The sequence below is a fragment of the Lampetra planeri genome, chromosome 7 (genome assembly GCF_965212315.1).
Source record: "Lampetra planeri chromosome 7, kcLamPlan1.2.h2, whole genome shotgun sequence".
NCBI classification, from domain to species: Eukaryota; Metazoa; Chordata; class Hyperoartia; order Petromyzontiformes; family Petromyzontidae; genus Lampetra; species Lampetra planeri.
The window spans coordinates 8649581-8674191 of NC_136113.1; the positions used below are offsets into that span (position 1 = coordinate 8649581).

At 39.4% G+C, this 24611-nt stretch overlaps 1 protein-coding gene across 5 annotated transcripts in view; it reads right to left on the reverse strand.

Annotated features, from left to right (window-relative positions):
- Positions 1–347: 347 nt before the first annotated feature.
- LOC144719903 (endothelial PAS domain-containing protein 1-like) overlaps positions 348–24611 on the reverse strand; it is a 31439-nt gene continuing 7175 nt past the window's right edge. For 3 of the 5 annotated variants that reach the window (XM_078596222.1, XM_078596219.1, XM_078596220.1), the window contains exons 3-16: positions 18824–18969; positions 18065–18149; positions 16679–16791; positions 15977–16188; positions 10511–10617; positions 9673–9820; positions 9208–9434; positions 8041–8228; positions 6639–6743; positions 4621–5093; positions 4415–4529; positions 3897–4029; positions 3658–3783; positions 348–3531 (exon numbers count right to left, since the gene is read on the reverse strand). In XM_078596222.1, coding sequence (XP_078452348.1) covers positions 3380–3531; positions 3658–3783; positions 3897–4029; positions 4415–4529; positions 4621–5093; positions 6639–6743; positions 8041–8228; positions 9208–9434; positions 9673–9820; positions 10511–10617; positions 15977–16188; positions 16679–16791; positions 18065–18149; positions 18824–18969 — 2330 coding nt within the window. In that variant the 3' untranslated portion in view covers positions 348–3379. Of the gene's footprint in view, positions 3532–3657; positions 3784–3896; positions 4034–4414; positions 4530–4620; positions 5094–6638; positions 6744–8040; positions 8229–9207; positions 9435–9672; positions 9821–10510; positions 10618–15976; positions 16189–16678; positions 16792–18064; positions 18150–18823; positions 18970–24611 lie in introns of those variants that run through there. The other 2 variants (XM_078596221.1, XR_013585679.1) reach the window with 2 other exon arrangements.

A 24611-nucleotide genomic window follows, 5' to 3' on the forward strand; every position in this document is an offset into this window, starting at 1 on the left:
GTTGTGCTTTCGCTAAGTTGTCCCCACCTCAAGAAGGACGCTTGTGTTGCGCCCGAAGCGTCGTGATTTAAGTTATTTAAATTTTTTTACCGACATGACTTTACCGAAAAAAACAAAGAGTATGAATCCTTGCAGTCACGAAAACTTAAAATCTAGAAGAAGTGGGAGTACCATAGCTACACTTTACCCCACGGCATGCGGCCTGCCAGTACATTAGCTATTGTGTGTAATACTGGCGGGTGGAGAGTAGGTGGGAGGACGTAAGAAACGTGCCATTGTTTCACCTGCTACGCAGGGAGGGATCGAACCGGTGACCTCTGGATTGCAAAGAACATGAGAAACTCCAGTAAACATAGGTTTTTTTTTATTGGATTTAGTACACAGAAAACATGTTATAGACACCTTAACCATACAGGTTGTTTCAATGTAGTGTACATTAAGAATGACACGTATATAGAAATATTAATGAAATATTGCAATACAAATATAAAGCTGCACTCAATGCCGTGTATCTCTTGCACACAGGGACGATTGCACATAAAAGCAACTACATAAAATATGTACTGCCTCATAAAAAGGGATGACATTGGATTGCTTGCACATGAGGGACAGGTGTTAATCAAATATACGCATGCTATTAAACTGCACAAACGATGAAAATGTTTTTTTTATTTGGCGAGTTAAACATGACTAACATTGTATTGGCCAGGAAAGCAGCCCAAAGACAACACTCATTGATGAGTTTGATGACGCCCTCCAGCTCCCACAAAACACACACGAGCCATTCTGACAGGATACAGCTTAATCATCAGCCATGATCATTCCACTGCTGGATGAAGGTCTCCACAAGTCGCTGCCACCTCTTGAAATTGTTGACCTCAACCAAAATGATAACCAACTCATCTAATTTTCAACAAAGTTACAACCCATTTGTCAGTCAATAGCATGTCACAGCCTCCGATGTGTGAAGAGTGCATATACATGTACAAGTAGTATATAGTCGTGAACAAAGCGTGAGCAACAAAACAGTGTTTAGTTACAAATGAGACATTTACATATAAAGTAGATAACTTTAGAATATATATATTGTTATATTCTGCCTGTAACCTTTCACGTAATTGCTTTATTAAATACATTTAGACACCGAATCTTTCTAACACTTTCACGTCCTTTCTCGAAGCTCCTTCTCAACTCATTCAGTATTTTCACAAGAGCAATGAAAACAAAGAGGACTAAACTGACAGTAATGACCTAGAGCGATATTTCCCCCACCAAAAAAATCTAAGATGACAGTCAATAAACTCTGAATAAACTATAGTGATAGGTTTTTACCCTTTCCTACTGGTACAAAAACTGACACCTTTATACAAGGCATCATGTTTGCAATAACCACAACACAAGCAGTCAAAATGCAAACAAAAAGAAACAACTCTGATGATGATAATGATATGCACTGTCCTTGAAGTTGATTGGTCCACACCCGAGACAGCTTTTCTTAGAGCCTAGTCTCCATTGGTGTTGGACCAGATGACGCCAAAGGCGTACAACTCAAAAACAGCGCACTATCAGAGTATTGAGAATTCGGGGTAAGCATTTACAATATGAGACCTCCTTTACCAGTGGCAAATTATAGTATAGCACAAATATAGCAAAATATATATGCCTGGTATAAAGGTGTCAGTTTTTGTACCAGTTGAAAGGGTAAAAAACCTATCACTATATTTTGCCACTGGTAAAGGAGGTCTCTGAATAAACTGTTCTTAAAAGGTTGTATTCGCATACATTCAAAGTGTTAACGCAAATGATGTATACTATATTAACCATTGAAACTACAGCTATAAAAAGTGACCACGTGATAAATGGCTTAATATGTGAAACTAAATTCCCATGATAATGCTCTTATGAACCACCAAGTTCCAGATTCCCCAACCTGCCACACACTAGTGGGAAAAAATACAACTTGCTTTCAGTTGCAATATTGTGACAACAGCAACTTCTCTTTAAAATAAAGGCCAATACTGACCGGTAATCACCAAACCTTAAGGCACAGATGTATCAAAAGTTGAATACAAACAATTAAAGAATTATAGTACGGTATTGAACAATACAGAAAGCAATTTTCTATATTTAGTTGTAAGTAAATCTGTATTGATGTAACAAAACATATGCATCCTATTTCTGCTCAACACTATGGCTTTGAAAGCTACTTTGCTTCCAGTGTAATTTTATAAATAAAGTAAATATGGCAGGTAAGAAATATATTCATTATGCTATGCTAATTTTCCAGGTTAATCGCCACTACTGCTTCAGTATACAACTTGTATAAATGCCTGTTAATTATCTTTGCGAGCAGTGTGCATGTTAACATGTCAAACAATAAACCAAGTCATACATTCTCAACTAGCATTTAAAAGTCAAATCACTGATATTGATGTTCATAAATTTTAAACGGGGGAGGGGAAATTAATATACATATTGCAAAACCCTACATTAATTCGACTTGTCCTACGTGTAGTGAAGTGTGTCAGTCAAATCTAGTGTCTCCACCGCACCCTTTACTATATGGGAGCACAAAGTGCAGACGAAGTGTGGAAGTAGTGAATGCTTCCTCCACTACTGTACTCACAAAGCCTACGTGATGGATTATAACCACCACCACTTTCGAATCAACTTAAATTATTATAAGGCATTCCCAATGGTACCTTCACATTGCAGCCTTGTGTAGGCTATACCGATATGATTTAAATTCATATTCTAATGTTTAACTGGGAGCATTTCCTGCAGCAAAAGAAGTCGAGGTGATTACAGTCGCTACGTAGCACACATTCTAATATTGTTGCGAAAAGCTTAAATATAGAATTCATAATTTTAACATAATTTCCACAAACATAATGTATAAAAGCGACCACGTTACGAAGTTTAAAAAGGCACAATACATTTAAATAACTTAGCCACATTAGAGTAACATGCTGCAAAGCAGCCCTATTTCGTCTCCAAGTCCAATGGCGCCAATCAGTGTAACTACTGTATATTGATGGCAGATGTCATTCATGCGCCACGCAACTAATGCCTACATCAATAGCACACAATGAAATATATCCTAAAACCAGCAAATAAATGTCGTCACAAAGATAGTAAAGATGTCTTGCAAATAGAAAGCACTAAACAAATCTTGCCCATTGCTGGAACAAGTTATTTCCCTTGAAAATAAACAGCCAATCCTAATATGCATGGAATATTTGATAAGCATGTCCAGCAGCCTAAGAAAATACTTGGGATCAGCACGTTGAAAGTGTGAAATACGAATGCGTTCTTATGAAATGTTATGGCAAGTTAGAGAAACGTGATCTCATTTCCGTCATATTTTCGGGCTATGATTTTAGGTTGCCTGGTCTAAAGCCATGAGAAGGTCTTTTCCCTGCAGAAGGTTCTGGATGTCCTGGACAGGAGCGTTGACTTCACATTCATAACTTGTGAGCGTTGGCAGATGTACACCTTCAAATGATCTTCCAAGTAAGCAACTTGCCAATCCTGCAGGAAGGAAAACGTATAACAGCTAAGTCAAATGGTATCAAAAAAATCCACACAATTAATCACTTTGTCATTATACACAGTTATCCTGCTCCACATGAATATGATATAAGTGTAACAACTAACCTGTAGGCTTTGAGGTCGACAAATACTGCTGTTGAAGTGGTGGACATGCTCTGGTCAAATGCGTTGGCTTGAAGCCCTTCAGTTGACTCATGCCAGTTTGGTCACTTGTTTTGTTGTCGCAAGGCACTAAAATGTAGAAAATGTACACATGTAATCAGAACAGTGCAACGATGCAAGCACATCTATTGCTCATTTACAGCATCGTATTCGTAAAAGTGTATGATGCAATGTGACCTTACCTCTGATGTTTGAAAATGACAAAGATTTTGCCTGTGGGACTCCCTTTCCACTCGTGTCATCCCAAACCTTGCTGCGTTTCCACGGGGGGTGTGATGACAATGTGGTGGCAGCTGCATCTTCATACACCATGTGCTAAATATTTTTGCAAACAAGTTTCAAATTAATTGGAGTTGTCATTTGGCACCGATTACCGTGAATCAAATATGTGAAACACCAATTCCAGCCACGAGCGAATTTATTTGTCGAATTTTTTTAAACGTCATACTCAAAGATGCCTCTTGAAATGTCATAATACAAATATGAAATTTGCCACTTGATTTTGATTTGTATAATGTCGAATAATTACGATGTTTTTTTCCCTCACAATGTCCTATATGCATAACTATATTTTCTTTAAACAGCATTCACATACTTGAATCTAAGGCAACCAGCAGAAGCATTATTAAAATTGTAGCTCATTGGCATTCATATGGTTTTATTGACACCATTACACCATAGCAATGTGGTTATAACTTACTGAATACGGGTTTTTGAAATGTATTCCATCATCAAGAGGCCACTTCCGCTTTAGGTTACTTAATTCGGGAGAAAGTTTGCAAGGTCCAAAGTCCTGTGTGCGATTTCCCAAACATCTGCAGAAAGAATAAGCACTTTCAATAATTATCTTCAGCCTCAATAATATACAAATATTTTTTATGAAACATGTAAACATTTTAATTATACCTTTGGTACATTTGCATCTGTGCAGCCACTGAAGCATCTCGCTTAAATCCTTTTTCACCATCCAGGAAATGCTTCCCATCATATAAGTTGCTAAAAGAGTTTGATTTGTATGGCCATGAACTGCCACATTTCCCAGCAGCAGCCAAGCCTTGATCTGTGGCTCCATAGAAACTGCTGTCATTATATATGGCAGGCTTTGTTACGATGATGCCCTGCGAAGCCCATGCATCTGGAAGCTTGGATGCAGCCTGTGGCTGCTGCGAGTGGGATGGTATCTGCAGTTTTATGGATGATCCTTGACGACAACAGTGCTGGTACATTCTTGACAGGGGATTTGGTGATGCATTTGAAAGCTGCATGGGTGACGGTGTGGCCATTTGCTCCTGAAGGCTTAGTGAACACAGCTGGAAATCTTCTCCGTCCATTGGAATATAAGGTGCAACCATCTCAAGGTCCACTGTACTATAGTCGTCCTAAACAAAAACACAAAAAACATACATATTAGGTTTTAACCATACCTTTTTAAGCGGAGTGTTTTTCAAATGATTCATGCCCTCGGAAAGATGGTGCATTTACAGTGTATTTGATCCACTGCTGTTGCTATGCTCATCACATCATGGGACCTCCTTTGCCAGTACCAAAATATGATGTACGCCTTTTGGCGTCCTCTTGTCTAACACCGTTTGAAACGAGGCTCAAAAGAAAGTTGTCTCTGGTGTGGACCAATCAGTTTCAAGAACAATGCATATATTATCAGAGTATGTTTTTTTGCATTCTGATCACAAGCATTGTGGTTAATGCAGACATGATTCCTTGTAAAAGGTTTCAGTTTGGTGTTTTAACATCTTAACACTTGTTTTGGTGCCAGAAAAAAGGGGAATAATCTATTATCATATGCTTATAACCTTCACCAATACACACTGACCAGAGTGGTGAAGTATGGTTAAATTGCCCCCATGACTTGCATTGTTGGAAGGCAGATCCTAATCCATCAGTGGATTGACAAAAATAGCTATATGTATTTTATATTGTCAAAATAGGGAAAGCAAAGTCTCCACAAAGAATACAAAAACAAGCTCTTCGTATATCTTATGCTGTGGACCATGTATTTGTATCCCAAAAGGTTTGCTGTTGTGACCTTAGGAAGGTCCTTCTCATCTGGCATTCTGGGGAAGTGACCAACCCATTACTGTTGTCTTCTCAGCTCACTTATCATCTTGGCCCACAGCCCACATGGGGCACGTTCAGCCTTTTATCCCACTAACAGCTGCTTTGACATAATGAATTCGTCACTAGAATCGTGGTCTTTACCAATTGAAATATTACAAAAAACAGTGGCTTCAAACCAAAAGCAAGGACATCGTTTTTACATTACAAATTGTTCTGTTCTTCAGGTCATGAACAACTCGTGGCATGCACACTGAATGACATATACCTGGCTTAAGCTATATACCAATTCACAGGGTTGTATTACAGCTAATGGTAAATTAATAAAATGGACAATATATTGTGTGCATATTGCTTACTGTTATCTCAATTTGACAATGTTTCTATTACATACATATATATGTATCTATATATAATTCAAGGGATTATCTCAATCCACTGCTGGATGTATGTATTGTTTATTTATTTTGCACCGTATGTAGCGAACCGTGTTGATCGGAAGTGCAGAATGATGGCTTCCCCATGTTGTTTTGACTATCGGGATTGTTTCACCATCACGGGGAGTGTAAATTGGGGTAAGGGGGCCCAGGACCATTTCAGATATAATTCAAGCCATGGTTATGAATCGAACTCAGGTTGCCTACTTCAAGTGCTATCCACTGTGCCACTGCACCACACCTTTTAAATATCCAGCATATAAAAATGTACTCTCATATCACTCCACCAGCCACAATCATATTATTATTATCCTGAATGTAATAAACGCTTTACCCAAACACTGACAGCATCAAATGTGTGCAGACAAACTTTCAACAGTTTCATTTCAGAAATGTCAATATTGATTTCATTACCTGAGTGTAAGAGTTTTGTATGTCTGTACTTTTAGCAAAAAGTTTCTCCACTAACTCCACACGCAGGTCATTGCAGCTGGCATAGCAATCTTCTGGGCTTCCTGGCTGTGAAGCACAACACATTATTAGTCCTGAAAAAATGTATCAGCAGCAGTAACAATCCACTGCTGGATGAAGGCCTCCCCAATCTGCCACCATGTCTCACAATCCTGAAATATACGTCTCCAAGCATCTGCACACGAGATGATCTCATTGATCTATCTCCTCCATTGATGTCCTCTCAGACACGTTCCGTTCCTCGACGGCCACTCCTCCATCATCGGTCCAAACACCTGACATCATTGTTTGTGCCCATTGACCTACTATATGCAGTGGTCCCTCAGTTTACGATGCCATTGATTAACAATATTTAGATTAACGATCTGCCTCCCATAGGGTCCCATCGTTTCTATTAATGATGTATTTCGATTAAGATGTCACATGGCTGTCCATTTCAGCCAATCGGAGAAACTCCTATGTGGACTTGGCAGACCTAAGACAATCAGCAACACCCTTTTATGAATGTTTTTGAGACGAACTGGCGAGCTTTTGAACGTGTGATGTGTGTTGCTTATGGAAGCAGCTCTTGAATACGTAATGAGTTTTTTTACATAAACGTTCTTAGCCTAATGTAAGAATATTAACCCTCTATTGTTCTTCTAACGTTTATTGATTAAACATGCATGTTGAAATATTAGAATCAATGCTTTTGTTGGTGAAAAAGGTCAACTTCCGAACATGTTGGTACAAATTAAGCCTTTAACGTGTATTTCCTATATTAAATTAACGATAATTGCAATTAACGATGGTTTTGTGGAACCAATAAATATCGTTAACCGAGGGACCACTGTATTTGTTTAGTGATGTACAGTGCCTCCAGTGGTACCTAGCATGAAGTGCTAATAAGAATGTATTATTATAAACATCTGCAGCGTTGGTTTGTGAGAGAATGGATGATTGCATTCATTTGTTCTGAGTCATATGCCTTTTCATATTGTACAAAGGTTAGGCAAAATGGTCAATTGAAAGTCATTAGTTTTTCCCAGAATATGATTCATAATTTGTACGTATGTGGTCAATGAAAGAGAAACCTTTCCTAAAACCCTGACGATCTTCGGAAACAATTTATATCCTCGGGTTTGAGGATATGATTTGCTAAAAAAAAAAAATAAGAGCATTATAAAAAAGACTCCTCATGTAACGTTAAAGATAAGAAAAATTAAACCTCACTGTGATTGTCACTTATTATTATTATTCTTTTATTTTTATTAATTTTTATTTCATTTTTTACCTACGTGACTTTACCGAAAAAACTAAGAGTATGAATCCTTGCAGTCACGAAAGCTTCAAATCTAGAACTTACACAGGAGCTTCCCGTCTCTGATGAGCTGGGCGTTGATGTGCGAGTTGACATTTGGTGTGCGGTGAAAGCGGACACTTGTGTGTCTCCTGAGTCAGTCGGTGCCGGCCTGGCGGCCCTCTTCGTGTCTGGGCCACACCGAGTCGCGTCGTCGCAGAGAGGCGCGGGGTTGTAATTCTGTAACCCACAACCTGTGTGCGGCAAAAAGCGACACAACACAGTCCAACGCGCACATTCCTGCTAAGTTAAAACTATTTCTAAGGTATATACATTGTATCGGTTCATGTTTAATGTTGCTGCATGACAAGCACAAACACACCGTTTATTAAATGCTATGGGCTACTTTATCCGTGAAGTATTTTACGTGCAACAGATCCAACATTACATCTGTAAAAACATTTTGATGCTGAGAACATTCTCTGCCACACCATTAACAGCCTCATGTTGAAAATCAATGAGTTTGCAAATTAACCTCACCATAACATCGATATGCATTCAAGTTAGGAGTTATTCATTTGAAAAATACTGAACTTTGTGTGCATATACACAAAACCCTCTCAGAAGTTGTTTCATTATTTTCTTCTCATTAAGATGTCAAACTCACAAATCCATTGGGCTTGTGAGCAGAGAATGTATTTAGCTAAGCTGGCACTGGTTATAGTGCCAGAGCTGCAAGACTAGAAATCGGAAGGTTGACAGTTTTAATGTCTGTTGAGAGTTAACTTGACTGGGTTCAATGAAATGAATATCACTTTGTTGGAAGTCAACGATGGTCATGCCAGAGATAATGTCCTAAGGCCTTAGGAAGAAGAAACTTCCACCATTGGCCTAGAGCCACCAACTAACTATATTATCTCATTCTCGCTGGAATAGGGAAATACCTATTTATAAGACATACTTTATACATGTGTATATGAATATTTCAAATTCTATTCCAATTGTGCTATTGGCATCATATCATAAGACAAATCATCAATTTAGATCTTCTGCAGAGGAGTGGGAACAGCCCATTCAAGCAACTATCACAGATGTACATAAAGATCCTATCACGTGACCTCTGACCCACACAGTAGAGGGCAGTATTACCCCATTCCACCCAAGCAGAGACGTACTTTAAACTTTGACCTGAATGTAGTCATGCAAGCCCTTGACATAGCATGTCAACCTTACCGGTGCTGTTGAATTCAAGGGGCACGATGGTGTCGCCAGGAGTTGGCGCCAGCTGAGCCAACTCATCGGGCTCCTCCTTGAGCATGGCGTACAGCCGGCCACTGTCAACTGTTTGGGGTGCCTCTCTTGGGCACGCCTCGCCCTCAGCCCCCTGCGCCGTGTCCTGCAGCTTGAAGAGCCGCTCCGTCTGCTCCAAAGAGAAGATGGTCTTGTTCTCCTCTACCCCACTGGAGATGAGAAGCGTGCAAATTACACACGGTTCAATTATGAACTTTGCGACAAGCATAATTTTAACAAGCCGATAATCTATCTTTATTACTTTTGATATGAGAATACTGTTGCCTATAATTATCACACAATGACGTGATAATTCCCAAGGTGATGAATGATCGCTTTTTTTGACTTACTGTAACGTTCGCTATAAATCACCGCTGTGTAATTTCTAAGAAACACATCCGTTCGTACCTTAGCACGTAGTGGATGCAGACAACCGACTGCGGCTGAGCACTGCGGCTGTTGTAAATGACAGAGGCTTGCGTCTGCACCCAAACGTAGCCACCATGTTTGGCCAACATGCGGTACTGCCCGGTCTTTGCCTGTCCCTTTGAAAACACTGAGACAATACAAAAAAAAAGCAATACCACAAGGTTACATAGACATTTTTATGAAATGCAGTTTATGCTCAATGACATTTGTTATAAAACGAAGTACATATAAAGTTACATTACACAACAAAATGTCACTCTGAAGATAAATATAACCATTACTTTGTTTTTTTTAAGTTATTCCCCTTATTAGGCTGTATATGATATGAAAGCATATCCAAAGGAATACAAAACAAGTATTTTGCACCATTTCAAAATGTGGAAAAAAAAAAACACACATGCAATGTTTCGTGCTTTGATTTTAATCCAGCTAATAAATCATCTCTCGGGGAGCTGTGGTATAGTGGTTTGTGTTCTGCACTCTGATCCTGGTAACCTGGGTTTGATTCCCCCTTCATCAACCCACACTAACCAGGATGGTGAAGTATGGTAAAACAAACCCATTGACCCACACCGCATGTGAATGCCTTCATTCAGAAGTACATTTTAAAAGGGCTGGAAATGATTATTTTGTAATAAGCCAACAATGGTCATCCCAACTAACAAGAAACCACGGCCACAGGAATGTGAAATCACCATTAGGGTCAGGGCCACGAACAGAGATGACCACCAGAACATTGCTCATACTGAGCAGGAAGATATATGTCATTTGACTTCAACATTTTAATCATCAAAATGAATGAAAATCCAATACTTACAGCTATGGTGGCTTTTGGTAATGTTATCAGAGTCTAATGCATGATAGTATTCATACACAGACTTTCCCAAAAGCTCCTCTGGACGATATCCAATCAGGTCAACGACTCTAAAAAAGAAAACATTTAATCAAACTATATGTTAAAAATACAAGGTTCAATATGGTCAGTTACATTATTCACTTTCTTTCATTCACATTCTGATGCTAAACAAAGCTTCACAATGAGTATTAAACATGAGACGATTACATGAACTAATATTACATGAATACAATATTTACTGAATTACGTGCAAACACGACCATTGGCACTGGTGAAAGAGAATATGAGGGTATTTTCCAGGGTCTGCAAGGCAAACATTTTAAAATGGAAATAGTGCCCAGACTATAACATAAGCAATCATTTTAAACCGTTCAGTACATATTCTTGCAACAAAAATAACCTCCAAGTCCTCTAAAATGTAACCAAGGTAAGCTGCCGACTTTAGTTAACTACGTATTCTCTCATTCCATTCCAGTGCTGTATAATTTTAAATCTATATCTCACATGTTACAAAATTGTAAAAATATATTGATGGAAATTTGTCTTGTGGCCAAAATGATCCTATACAGTATCTACAGTAAATATCCAAAGCTCATAATCTGCAATACCCACATATCATCTTCTTGGTTCTTTCGGTAAAGTCACGTAGAAGGGAAGTAATAAAATAATAAAAATAAAACATAATAAAACAATTCTCACGACGTTTCGGCCACAACGCAAGCAGCCGTCCTCAGGCGAAGAATGAGAACATTATCAAGCTAGGAGCTTATATAGGTGTTGCGAGGAGGAGCGCCTTAACAAAAGAATGTGCATATGAAGAGGAATTTAGCATACCAATGGACAATGCGTAGGAGGTGGGCGGAGGGGTTTCAAAGTCCCATTATGCCCATGCATTATGCAGGATCAACAGCACCACGGGGGGGCGCAAGGAACAGCGTTAATAAAGGAAAGGAATGTTAGTGATATGTAGCTGCATTTACCAAACAACCACGTAGAAAACCAAAGTAAAAACTACATAAAAAAAAATAATAATAAAAAAATATATAAACTGAAACTTACTATACTCTACAATAAGCTGAGTTACTAACAACAAATAATAAATTACAATTCTACGTCGTAAGAAGTATATAATATACTTCCATCTAAACTTTATTCTCTTAGCATATACAGTACTATATACTGCCATAGATAAACCCAACATTAAATTATATACTGTATTGCTGTAAACCACCCTATACTTTATACATTTTAATATAACACTATGTATTATTCAACTCACCCTAATGTGTATCGAAATGGTTTATTACGTCCTTCCAATGATTGCTAAGCCTGAATCCATCTTCTCGGTTAAAATTGTCTCTGTGTTTGCATATGTGAATCGCCTCATGAACGAATCTCTCATGATAGCCAGATGGCTTGCAGAGAACCTCCGTCTTGGAAAAGTCAATGTCATGTGAGCCCACTGAGTTGTAACAGTGGTCTGCCACGGCTGAGGTGTTTGTCCTACCGTGTTTTAGATCAGCTTTATGTTCACGAATGCGGTCTGAGACGTGTCGTTTGGTTTCCCCAATGTAACTGCTACCACAGAGGCAACTTAGTTTGTAGACGCCAGGGTACTGTATGTCTGGAATCACATCTTTTACAGATGGTACCAGATCACGGATTTTATGTACTGTGTTGAATCGGACCTGGATCTTGTGTTTAATCAGGATTTTGGAGATCTTTTTTGTGACCCCAGCAATGTAGGGTAAGGTGATGGTCTTGAAAGGCTCCTCAACAGGATCTTTCTTGATGGTTGGAGTGATGGCTTTGCGGATTGTGTAGTCGGAGTAACCATTAGCCTTAAGAGCTTGGCGTACGTGTTTGAGTTCACTGGAAATGTGTTCATGGTCGGAGATGCATTGGGCTCTATGATATAGAGTCTTGATGAGGGAATTCTTCTGGGATGGATGGTGGTGGGAATCCGGTTTTAGATAAGCATCCGTGTGGGTGGCTTTCCTGTAGACAGAGTGGCTCATTGAACCATCAGGTCTCCTTTTGATTAGGACATCCAAAAAGGGTAGCTTGCCATCATTTTCGACTTCCATGGTGAATCTGATGGCTGGGTGTATGGAATTGATGTGGTCGAGAAATTGGTCTAGAGCAGGCCGGCCATGTGGCCAGATGACAAAAGTGTCGTCTACGTACCTCTTCCATAAGGTCGGGCGTAGAGTGGCAGTCTGGATGGCGTCCGTCTCAAATTTCTCCATGAAGATGTTGGCTACAACCGGAGATAGGGGGGAGCCCATTGGGGTGCCCTCAATTTGCTTGTAGAAGGTTCCATTCCAGGTGAAGTATGTATTGGTTAAGCAGTGTCTCACCAGGGGGGGTACCCCAGCATTTAGTCCTTGATGAACCAAGTCTTCAATGATTGCGATGGTGTCAGGCACAGGCACCTTGGTGAACAAGGAAACCACATCAAAACTGACAAGCAGGTCGTCTGGGGACAGGGCAATCCCCTTGATTGTCGATACCAGGTCAGTAGAGTTTAGTACTGCAGAGGTGGTTTTTCCAGTGAAAGGCCGTAGGATTTCGGACAAAAAACGAGCCAGTTTGTAAGTGGCGGAGTTGATAGTAGAGACAATGGGACGAAGAGGTGTATCTTCTTTATGTATCTTTGGCAAGCCGTACAATCTTGGTGGCCTGGCTGCAGAAGGTTTCAACGAGAACTGTTTGGTCTGATCAATTAATGCGGTTGAAGCAGAAATGATGTTGTTGGTTTTGGAGACGAGGCTGTTGGTGGGGTCTCTTTTTATTTTTGTATAGCTGCCATCGTTGAGTAGTTCTTGAATTTTGTTGTTGTATTCTATTTTGTCCATGATGACAGTGGCATTGCCTTTGTCGGCTGACAGGATGACAATGTCATCCCTCTTTTTAAAAAAAAAAAAAGAGGGATGACATTGTCCCTCTTTTTAAAAAAAAAAAAGAGGGATGACATTGTCATCCTCTCAGCCGACAAAGGCAATGCCACTGTCATCATGGACAAAATAGAATACAACAACAAAATTCAAGAACTACTCAACGATGGCAGCTATACAAAAATAAAAAGAGACCCCACCAACAGCCTCGTCTCCAAAACCAACAACATCATTTCTGCTTCAACCGCATTAATTGATCAGACCAAACAGTTCTCGTTGAAACCTTCTGCAGCCAGGCCACCAAGATTGTACGGCTTGCCAAAGATACATAAAGAAGATACACCTCTTCGTCCCATTGTCTCTACTATCAACTCCGCCACTTACAAACTGGCTCGTTTTTTGTCCGAAATCCTACGGCCTTTCACTGGAAAAACCACCTCTGCAGTACTAAACTCTACTGACCTGGTATCGACAATCAAGGGGATTGCCCTGTCCCCAGACGACCTGCTTGTCAGTTTTGATGTGGTTTCCTTGTTCACCAAGGTGCCTGTGCCTGACACCATCGCAATCATTGAAGACTTGGTTCATCAAGGACTAAATGCTGGGGTACCCCCCCTGGTGAGACACTGCTTAACCAATACATACTTCACCTGGAATGGAACCTTCTACAAGCAAATTGAGGGCACCCCAATGGGCTCCCCCCTATCTCCGGTTGTAGCCAACATCTTCATGGAGAAATTTGAGACGGACGCCATCCAGACTGCCACTCTACGCCCGACCTTATGGAAGAGGTACGTAGACGACACTTTTGTCATCTGGCCACATGGCCGGCCTGCTCTAGACCAATTTCTCGACCACATCAATTCCATACACCCAGCCATCAGATTCACCATGGAAGTCGAAAATGATGGCAAGCTACCCTTTTTGGATGTCCTAATCAAAAGGAGACCTGATGGTTCAATGAGCCACTCTGTCTACAGGTAAGCCACCCACACGGATGCTTATCTAAAACCGGATTCCCACCACCATCCATCCCAGAAGAATTCCCTCATCAAGACTCTATATCATAGAGCCCAATGCATCTCCGACCATGAACACATTTCCAGTGAACTCAAACACGTACGCCAAGCTCTTAAGGCTAATGGTTACTCCGACTACACAATCCGCAAAGCCATCACTCCAACCATCAAGAAAGATCCTGTTGAGGAGCCTTTCAAGACCATCACCTTACCCTACATTGCTGGGGTCACAAAAAAGATCTCCAAAATCCTGATTAAACACAAGATCCAGGTCCGATTCAACACAGTACATAAAATCCGTGATCTGGTACCATCTGTAAAAGATGTGATTCCAGACATACAGTACCCTGGCATCTACAAACTAAGTTGCCTCTGTGGTAGCAGTTACATTGGGGAAACCAAACGACACGTCTCAGACCGCATTCGTGAACATAAAGCTGATCTAAAACACGGTAGGACAAACACCTCAGCCGTGGCAGACCACTGTTACAACTCAGTGGGCTCACATGACATTGACTTTTCCAAGACGGAGGTTCTCTGCAAGCCATCTGGCTATCATGAGAGATTCGTTCATGAGGCGATTCACATATACAAACACAGAGACAATTTTAACCGAGAAGATGGATTCAGGCTTAGCAATCATTGGAAGGACGTAATAAACCATTTCGATACACATTAGGGTGAGTTGAATAATACATAGTGTTATATTAAAATGTATAAAGTATAGGGTGGTTTACAGCAATACAGTATATAATTTAATGTTGGGTTTATCTATGGCAGTATATAGTACTGTATATGCTAAGAGAATAAAGTTTAGATGGAAGTATATTATATACTTCTTACGACGTAGAATTGTAATTTATTATTTGTTGTTAGTAACTCAGCTTATTGTAGAGTATAGTAAGTTTCAGTTTATATAATTTTTTTTATTATTATTTTTTTTATGTAGTTTTTACTTTGGTTTTCTACGTGGTTGTTTGGTAAATGCAGCTACATATCACTAACATTCCTTTCCTTTATTAACGCTGTTCCTTGCGCCCCCCCGTGGTGCTGTTGATCCTGCATAATGCATGGGCATAATGGGACTTTGAAACCCCTCCGCCCACCTCCTACGCATTGTCCATTGGTATGCTAAATTCCTCTTCATATGCACATTCTTTTGTTAAGGCGCTCCTCCTCGCAACACCTATATAAGCTCCTAGCTTGATAATGTTCTCATTCTTCGCCTGAGGACGGCTGCTTGCGTTGTGGCCGAAACGTCGTGAGAATTGTTTTATTATGTTTTATTTTTATTATTTTATTACTTCCCTTCTACGTGACTTTACCGAAAGAACCAAGAAGATGAATCCCTGCAGTCACGAAAGCTTTAAATCGAAAAATACCCACATACTTTCTTACAAGTTACTTTCACATTGCAATGTCATCCTTGGGCAACATCCAAGCATTATACTGTACATGTCAACAATCGGTGGAGATGGCAACAAAGCATGAAGCGCTCGAACTTTCCAAACCTGTCATCACAATAGGAGAACTTCATGTCCAGGGTGTGGCGGCTGAGAAAGGTGTGGCTGTCCAGAGGAGCCTCCAACTCGGCAGGATGTGGGATGGGCTGGCATATGAGGACTAAATAAGTTTGTGCCGGGTCTTTGAAGCCACGGGAACTTTCCGTTTGTGTCGAGTTGCTGCTGCCACACACCTTCTGGTGCCCACTGCAGTTGAGCACCTTGAATCATAAATACATAAACTTAGGTCACATACTAATTGTTCACAAGCCTACGAAAAGAAAATTACGTATTTGGACATGGAAGGCTAAACCAAAATACACCGTGTTCTCCTAATTAAAATACAAACTCCCTCCCCCCAAATCCCCCTTTGGCATTTTTAATAAAAAAAAAAGTGGGAGTGCATCTTAAAATCCAGTAAGCTTGTGTGTGTTTGTGGGGCCAGATGTGGATAACTATATTGACACCGGGCAAAAATCTGGTATGCATCTTACTTTCTAAAGCGACTTTTATTCCAGGAAATCTAATATATCCGTGTTTTTTGGTATTTTAAGGTATATGTGGATATATATATCATACAATTGTATGATATATATATGATATATATATATCATACAATTATATATATCATACAATTGTATGATATATATATATCATACAATTGTGTGATATATATATATCATACAATTGTGCGTTGTGGAGTGAGCATACCTTCCATGACGCAGATTTCAGGTTGACAGTTCTGCCCCGGCTCGTGACAGTGCACTTCATACGCATCAGAAAGTCAATTTCAGTTGGGGTCTCTTTATTTTTTTTTGCCGAACCTGGGGGAAATGAAAGTGGATTTTTTTTATCCAACATTTCCAACCAATACAATAATAACATACACGTACAGCCCTCTTATCAATCCACTGCTGGATGAGGGCATACCCATGCCACTTTATAGAATACCAAAGGAGATAATGCACATTTACTCTATTATATAAATCAACCAAAACACATGTGCATACCAGTTGAATATGACATTTCTGACACATTTTGATGCACTCAATTGAAGAAACGCAGTAACTAGTATCTATTTCAACTTAAATGTTGCTTTGTTTCACCGGCTGCTTTGTGTTTTGGGCCTCAAGGCCTCTGTGAACAGAAACATTAAAAAAGAAAGACACCACTGACAAAGGAGCTCGTGTATTCTATAACAATGAGCAGAGAGCAAAACAAATTCGACGCCACCTGTTTCGCAATCGCAAATGAATGTGTTTCTGCTGGGAGTTACAAAAGCCTTGATGGCTTAAACGAGATTCGCATTGCAAAACGTCCTAGTGGGTATAATGCAACAACTCATCTGAGACAAGACTTCAGACGCATGCTACGTAACAGTACGGCTGTATAAGGGTATTCTTTTTTTTATACGTCAACAGTGTTGAAGATTTAGTTGATCCGCAGGTCCGTGCGATGGAGTAAAGTCAGGGCTCCTGCCGCCTCTTCCAAGATGTTCGGCCACTGTAGACGACTTTATTATATCTTCTCGTGGATTGCCTCCCTCCCCCCGGCAGTTGTGCGAGCAAGCAATTGCAGCGAATTAACCCTTTACTAAAAATAGTAACTAAGCAACGTATGCACTGTTAAGTAAAATGATCAGGCAGGACATGCGGCATTAAACATTCAAGCTCTCATATTTTAATCATTGTACAAGTGCAATGTGTTAATATCATTGCATGCATAAAAATTAATGCCGTATACATTTTAAGTAACAAGCAAAGTATTTCCAATGCAACAATCGCATTGATCCCCATTCGTTGTATAATCTATACCCATGAGAGAAAACCATCCGCTGGATATTTTCCCCTGCTTTATCTGTCGTACATGATGTCTTTTCCCCATTTGGCAACGATAAGTATGACCTTATAATTTTGGAATCATCTAAAGCAAACAAGCAACGCAGCGAGGAATTTTGGTATCTATAATCTTCTGAGGACATGCTCTATTATGTCATTATCCAGAATTACAAACACCGTCAAACCGCAGAGTTCTGGAGATCCACTGCAGAGTTAATTATGAACCAGAGTTATAGAAATACTGCTGGTAAACTCTTACCTTGTTTGCATGAGAGTATTTCTTTAATTTCTTCATGGTCACATGGATGGGTAAAATCGAAAATACTCTGCCCAACAAGATCCACCTGCAAAATATTTGAACAGTAAATGTTAAACTGGGAATGGACTTGGGCATTTCTTCCACTGCTCTTGGTAGCCTTGATAATATTCTTTACGTAGACTGTTGGATTTGAACCTAATGAACCCTAAACAATGTTTGCTGTGACTTGGGCAACTTGCAGTAATACAGTGCTTAAATGCAATGGCTGAAAAGGTATTGTCGTTTTTTTTACATAACAATTCTTGCACTCTTCATGTAGCTTGTGTAAGTACGCTGGCTCTCTGCTTGACGGGTCTCGCGTTAATTTCTTCCCATGCATCACCACTATGCGGCACTGTCGCTTAGAAAATTCTCCCTTTTCATTAAGAGTGTAAAATGGAAATTTAAGAATCACAAATTTGAACAAATTACATGTGCTGGATATTGTATTTTCTGCACGTGACAACCAGAAGCTAAGACTTTTCATTTGGTATGAACCTTACATCTGTAGACAATGTGCAGATGAAGAAGAATGTGATATCTGTATACAGCATATATGAGATGCTGAATTGAATAGAAGTATCTCCCTGTGAGAGAAACTAATAATAACCTACAGAAAAAATATCATATAAATTGGTATAGTAAACAAACATGATATATAGACACAATCTGCAACAATTATAAATTATGTTCTGTAAAAATAAAAGTAATACATCTTACATGTGTTGTTCCAAGGTACTTGCTGACATTATCTGACAGATAAACTACGTCTCCATCGTGATTCATGACCAAGATAAATCCTTCCAAGGCCTTGAGAAAAGCTGGATCGATGTCGCCCATTGAATCAATTTGTTCAGTGGATCCATCTGAAAAGGGATGACACCATAAAATGAAAACCAATTCCCAATGTATAAAAAATTACGGATACGCCATATGTTCACACGCATAGCGTATATAAAATGAAGTGCTTCAAATTACTCATGCAATTCCCACAGATTCCCTTAAGTTCTGTTTGCGAACACCGTAACATATTATACAGGTGCATTTTTACAGCCTTTGTAACCGGAGCACGTTGACCCAGGAGTATGTTTGCAAAGGAGACCAGGATTTAAATAGGTAAAGTTAATGCCAGAAAATATAATTTTGTATCTTGTTACAAGCGATGATGTGCAGTACTGCATTTGATTTCTTTAAAGTCTCGCACCTGAATTGTCAAACTGTATTTGGTAGCCAATAAAAGAAACGCAAATTTAAAAGTAATAAAAGTATTTAGCAGCTGTTACTGGGTTGTATTACATGTGGGTCGCAGCCATCTAGAACTTTAAATTACAGTGCTCTATCCGACTACATGAATATTTTAACCAGACTGCTTTTACAATGGTACATTTATGGAATGCAGAAGAGCAGCAGAAAAAGATCCTGAAGATTTACATGCGTGGAGTGTTGCGTTTAGCCTTCGTTAGCAGTCATGCCCATTCCAGAAGAGTAACCACATATACTGATGTAAAATTTAAAAGCTTCAATACTTATGGAGTCAAATATTAATATATAATTCACTGTAACCTTCTCAGAAGCAAACATTGGTCCAAATAAACGTATGTCTCAAAAAGCATAATGCTACATTACAAAACATCAAAGGAGAATGTAGTATGACTGTCCTTATAACAGCAGTAATTATGAAATGCTTGCAATATTTAACTTCATTTAAATAATGTGGATTCATTGTTTAAAGGGTTCAGTTAAAATGCATTGTTGTCCAACATCCATTGTCTCAAGCAACCCTCTGATAAATGTTGTCCTTCCCCGCATCTCTGAGCAGAAGAAGTTTAACATACATACATACAAATAACATATTTAACAAGGTCAAAAAACGCCCTCACACCCCTTATAGATGGGCATATCCATTTAAATAATTCTTGAGATACTTGATACTCGTTACTACGGTATGCCTTTCACTTGTGTTGTACTTCAGAGGACACAACGTGTGGTGTTATTCCCTGCGTTCTGCATGTTAAACAAAGCTATTCACAATTCATGAGCAGCTGGAGGTTGCAAGATTCATTAGAGAGGTTGGAACGTGCATATTGCTTATGTTCCACGCGGATAACATACAGCAACAATAACTGGAACATTTTACTTGGAAACTAAATCATTATTAAAAGTTGCAAACATTGCACTCTCAAATGCAGTTTAATAAAAAAAAGTTATGAAAGCACACTTCGACTCACTATTCAGACCTGCCTGATAAGTTAAATTATTGTGCTGGATAAGGATTTCTCAGGTGAAAATACACACTAGGTTAAGTGGTCTGTACACGTATACCGATTCAAAGAATTTTTTTGTCCAACAAAAAAAGAGCCGGGTGTGTGAGTGCATGTCTGTGATCCAGCACTTTCGAGGCAAGGAGGCGGTCGATCGCATAGATCTGGGAGACTCCCAAACCCTCGGGTGATCGCATAGATCTGGGAGACTCCTAAACCCGCTGGCCTGCAATGCAGCCAGCAGATGGCTGTACAGAAAGTGTGCTGAGAGCTAATTTGTGCACTTTTTTGTGGCCTTCATGAATGTGTGGGTTTATTCCTGGTACTCCGTTTACAAATAAATGTAAGCCACCCATTAACAGAACTAACTTAACATCTCAAAGTAATGATGCTACTGAAAAAAATACTGATATATTGAAGCATTCTGAAATTAATTATTGTTTGACCATTATATATGATCACATGTTATTTTGATAGTTTACACATAATTGCTTTATATTTTAAAAGTATGCACATGTACTGGACACAGTGTACTAACACGGTAAGTATAACATACTTTAAAAAATAAAGAAATCCCATCTCACAGCATAATTAAATGAATGCTATTTGTTTCCATAGCATACGGGCAGAGGGAAGTTAGACATTGCTCTGTCATATGACTCGTTATCTTTTTGAACCTCAGAATCAGAATCTTTATTTATCCTGGAGAAATCCGATGAGCTATGAAGCTCTATTTCACAGATGTCCAGTAGAACATCCTTCGGTTGTAAAAGGACATGCTACCGTTGTTAGAACCTGCCATTGTAAAAGTGTTTGATTGGTGACTGTATTTGAAACATATGCAAACGATCCCTTTGTAAGTGTGTCTCATTATTTCCCCAAAAAACCCAACAAGCCAAATAACAGTTATCTTACCACTCATAACTTTGGTGACGTGAAAATCCTAACCAAATGCCTATTAAATGTAATATGATTTCGTGCATAAACAATTATTGGCCATTTAATTCACGATAACCAATGTATCATTTGAAACTGCTGTATTTTATTACAGCTACCAATGAGCATCTTTAATGTATTTAATTATGTGTAGTTATTACACTAAAATAATGTATCATCCACACATACCTACGAATAAATTCCAACGTAATGTGAACTTTCACGATAATGAGGAATGTGTCACATTCTTAAAACATGGCCACACTATATGTACCGACAATGACAGAAATATGTTAAGACTAAACGTTGAGTAAATACATGGAATGTGACACATAGTGGCAATGTTATTTGTCATGTTCATCCACAAGTAGACAAAATAAAATACTGTACACTGTAGTGGTGACCCACTCTATATAGACTTAAACCACACTTCATAAACTACCCTGCTGTATTTTTAGTATATTTGGAGTACAGGTTCTGTATTTATACCAGTAAGGTGTAATAACAGGAATATTCACAATACGGTATAATAACAACAGTCAGGTATTAAAGCCACTTACTTTGATGGGATGAAAAATGGCTTGCCACTAATTCTTGAGTCAGCGTTAAAGAGCGTACAGTACAATACAAATGTCAATCATGGCCCAAATCGTTTTCATTTTCAGGATATAGTTTAAAAAATGACAATTGACCTTTCATTACGGTTACTATTTAGATTTTCTGACCACATCAAACACGAACGAGCTACAACACTTTGTTCGTATGAATGTGTACCAAACCCTAACTTAATATCACTGCTTACATAAGTGGACATAACGTACTGCAAACTGTGTTTCTTAACATTGTCCACCCCACTATTGTCTCAGGCTTTGTTTTCTAGAAAACTGCAACCATTTCCGTGTAGTTCTTTAGTCTGGCTCCAATGTATATCCTGATGACGGAGTCAAGTCTCAAACAAGGTCCCTGACGAGCAACAGGAAAAACAAACTTTGTTCCTAAAGTTGGCAACAGCAGTCCACACATTCCATACTTAATGACATTGATTGAATTACAAAGTACGCCATGTTCTCATGCGATCTGTTGTAAAACTATGTACACCTGTTTTAAGGATGACGTTTTAAAGTAGCACTTATCAATACGCGTTTCATTCCATTATGTGGATTAACCCTTCTTTTTAACTGTTAATTTTTTACGACAGGAAGGGCAAGAAAACATTATTAATATCCGTCCAGTGTGCTGATAACGGCTAAGATGCAACCCCGACAGGAAGCTGAGTATGAATTTTGTCCATAATTATTTGGACACACAGTGAAACTAAGGGGCACCCAACATTTCATTTTAGGAGATTCACAAGCAAGGTGAACTTTGGACATTCACTGCGATTAATCTCTAGATAAGAGGCTAATAAGAGGCTAATAATGGGAATGGAACTACAGCAAACCACTGCAAGTTCCCTTACCCAATCAAACGCTAACACAAGGTTGACAAAGATGGTCATTTATACTTCGATGATCAATGATGTTTGGACAAAACAGATAATTACGATGCGGATGATGGATTTTTTTCAATGTGGCGATCTCATATTACCGCCGTAACCAAAAGGTAATATGTTAAACGATGACCAACACCCGATCAACTCGCTCTATTACTACCTGTGATTATAGCGGCACACACTCTTCTCACAGAAAGTAGTTTTACAAGTCACAGGATGAATATCCATCTCGTCCACCACCCTAATCACAGATAAGAGACATTTACACTAAAAATGGCTCTTCATCACAGCTACCGGGCCAAACTAAAACTAAATTATTGTATAGATTGTTCCACATTTAATAAAATCCACAACTGCACTTCCAAAAACCGTTGCATTTGGTTTTAAGACGGCTGTACTGGTGAGCTTTAAGTTTACTAATGCCTATTACAAATATTTTTTATGCTATCTACCATTTTTTACGATCGGAACATTTTATAATGTCATATAGTCCGTGTTGAGTGGCGTAATTGATTGTACCAGGTCTGTAGTTAATAGCCGAATGTGCTTACTTATGATGAAATGTTTTCATATGCTTAAATGTCATGTAAAACAACATAAAACAAGTTAAGATTTCCTGAAGAGTAATCGATTGTTTTTCTAAACTAGTTGATGTTAACATATGAACATGTTCAATATTTTTTAACAAGCACTGCTCACTTTATTCCAGTAAAGGGAAACAACAAAAATCCTATAAAGAGGTTAAAATTACACGCATGAGAAAAACCAACAGTGTCCCCAGAAATTCCATAAACATCCTGCCACTGAGACATTTCCTGTCTCCGCATTGAAAGGAGATCGCCCTCCATAACTTAGGCATCAAAGGGTCAAACGCCAAATTTGGCTTGCTCTGTATATTAAGGACATCCTTAGTGTTCTTTGGATGTAAAATGTATTTATTGTTGTGTTGTTTCCCCGCTGTGCAGATTTCTCAGGTCTCCCTTGCAATAAAACACTTTTTTTTGCCTCAGCGCTCAACGGATTTAGCTTTTAAAATAACTAGCAACCCGCACATCCTTTGGATGTGACCGTCTATCCGTCCTCCCAGCCAGCCAGCAAAACTTTGCTTCATCACATATTGAGCCCCGTCTCTCTCCACCGTTATCTTGCCTTTTCTGTACAGTACATCCCAATGTATCCCGACTTCTCACTTTGTCTCCGATTCTGATACTCTATCTCACCCACATTCTTCCCCCTATCCTCTCTCCCTGTTTGTCTCTCTCACCTTCTCACCCTAGCTCCCATTATTCCCACCGCTCTCTCTTATATCTCAATCTCTCTTGCCTCTCATCAAATCCTCCGTCCCACTGTTAGTCGCTTTCCTTCGCTTTCCTCTTTCCATTTTGCACTCTCTATTTCCTCTGTTTTATGCCCTTTCACTCTCTCCCCACCCCTCTCCGTCCCTTCCTCCCTCCTCTATCTCCCTGCCTAATCTCCCTCCTCTATCGCATTCGTGTGGGATACACGGCCAGGGTGGAGGGTGGGCTGGCGTGACGCCAGAGCGATGCACGAACTGGGCTCCACGCTGTGGGCTACAGGGGATTCACTACCATGCTCGCGTGCCGGCCGGGAACACAGGCAGGAATCCAGCCAGCAAAATGTTTCGTAATATACTATGATTGCACTTTGCAAAAAACTTTAAATAAAATTACGCAAAGGTGCAGTCCTACACTCGCTCGTTCACGCCACTACTGCCGGTAAAGGCCGCCGCTTGGCAGAGCTCTCGAGAGCCCCACTCGAGGGTATTTGGCCTACTTTTCCACATTGGCTGGACATCTTG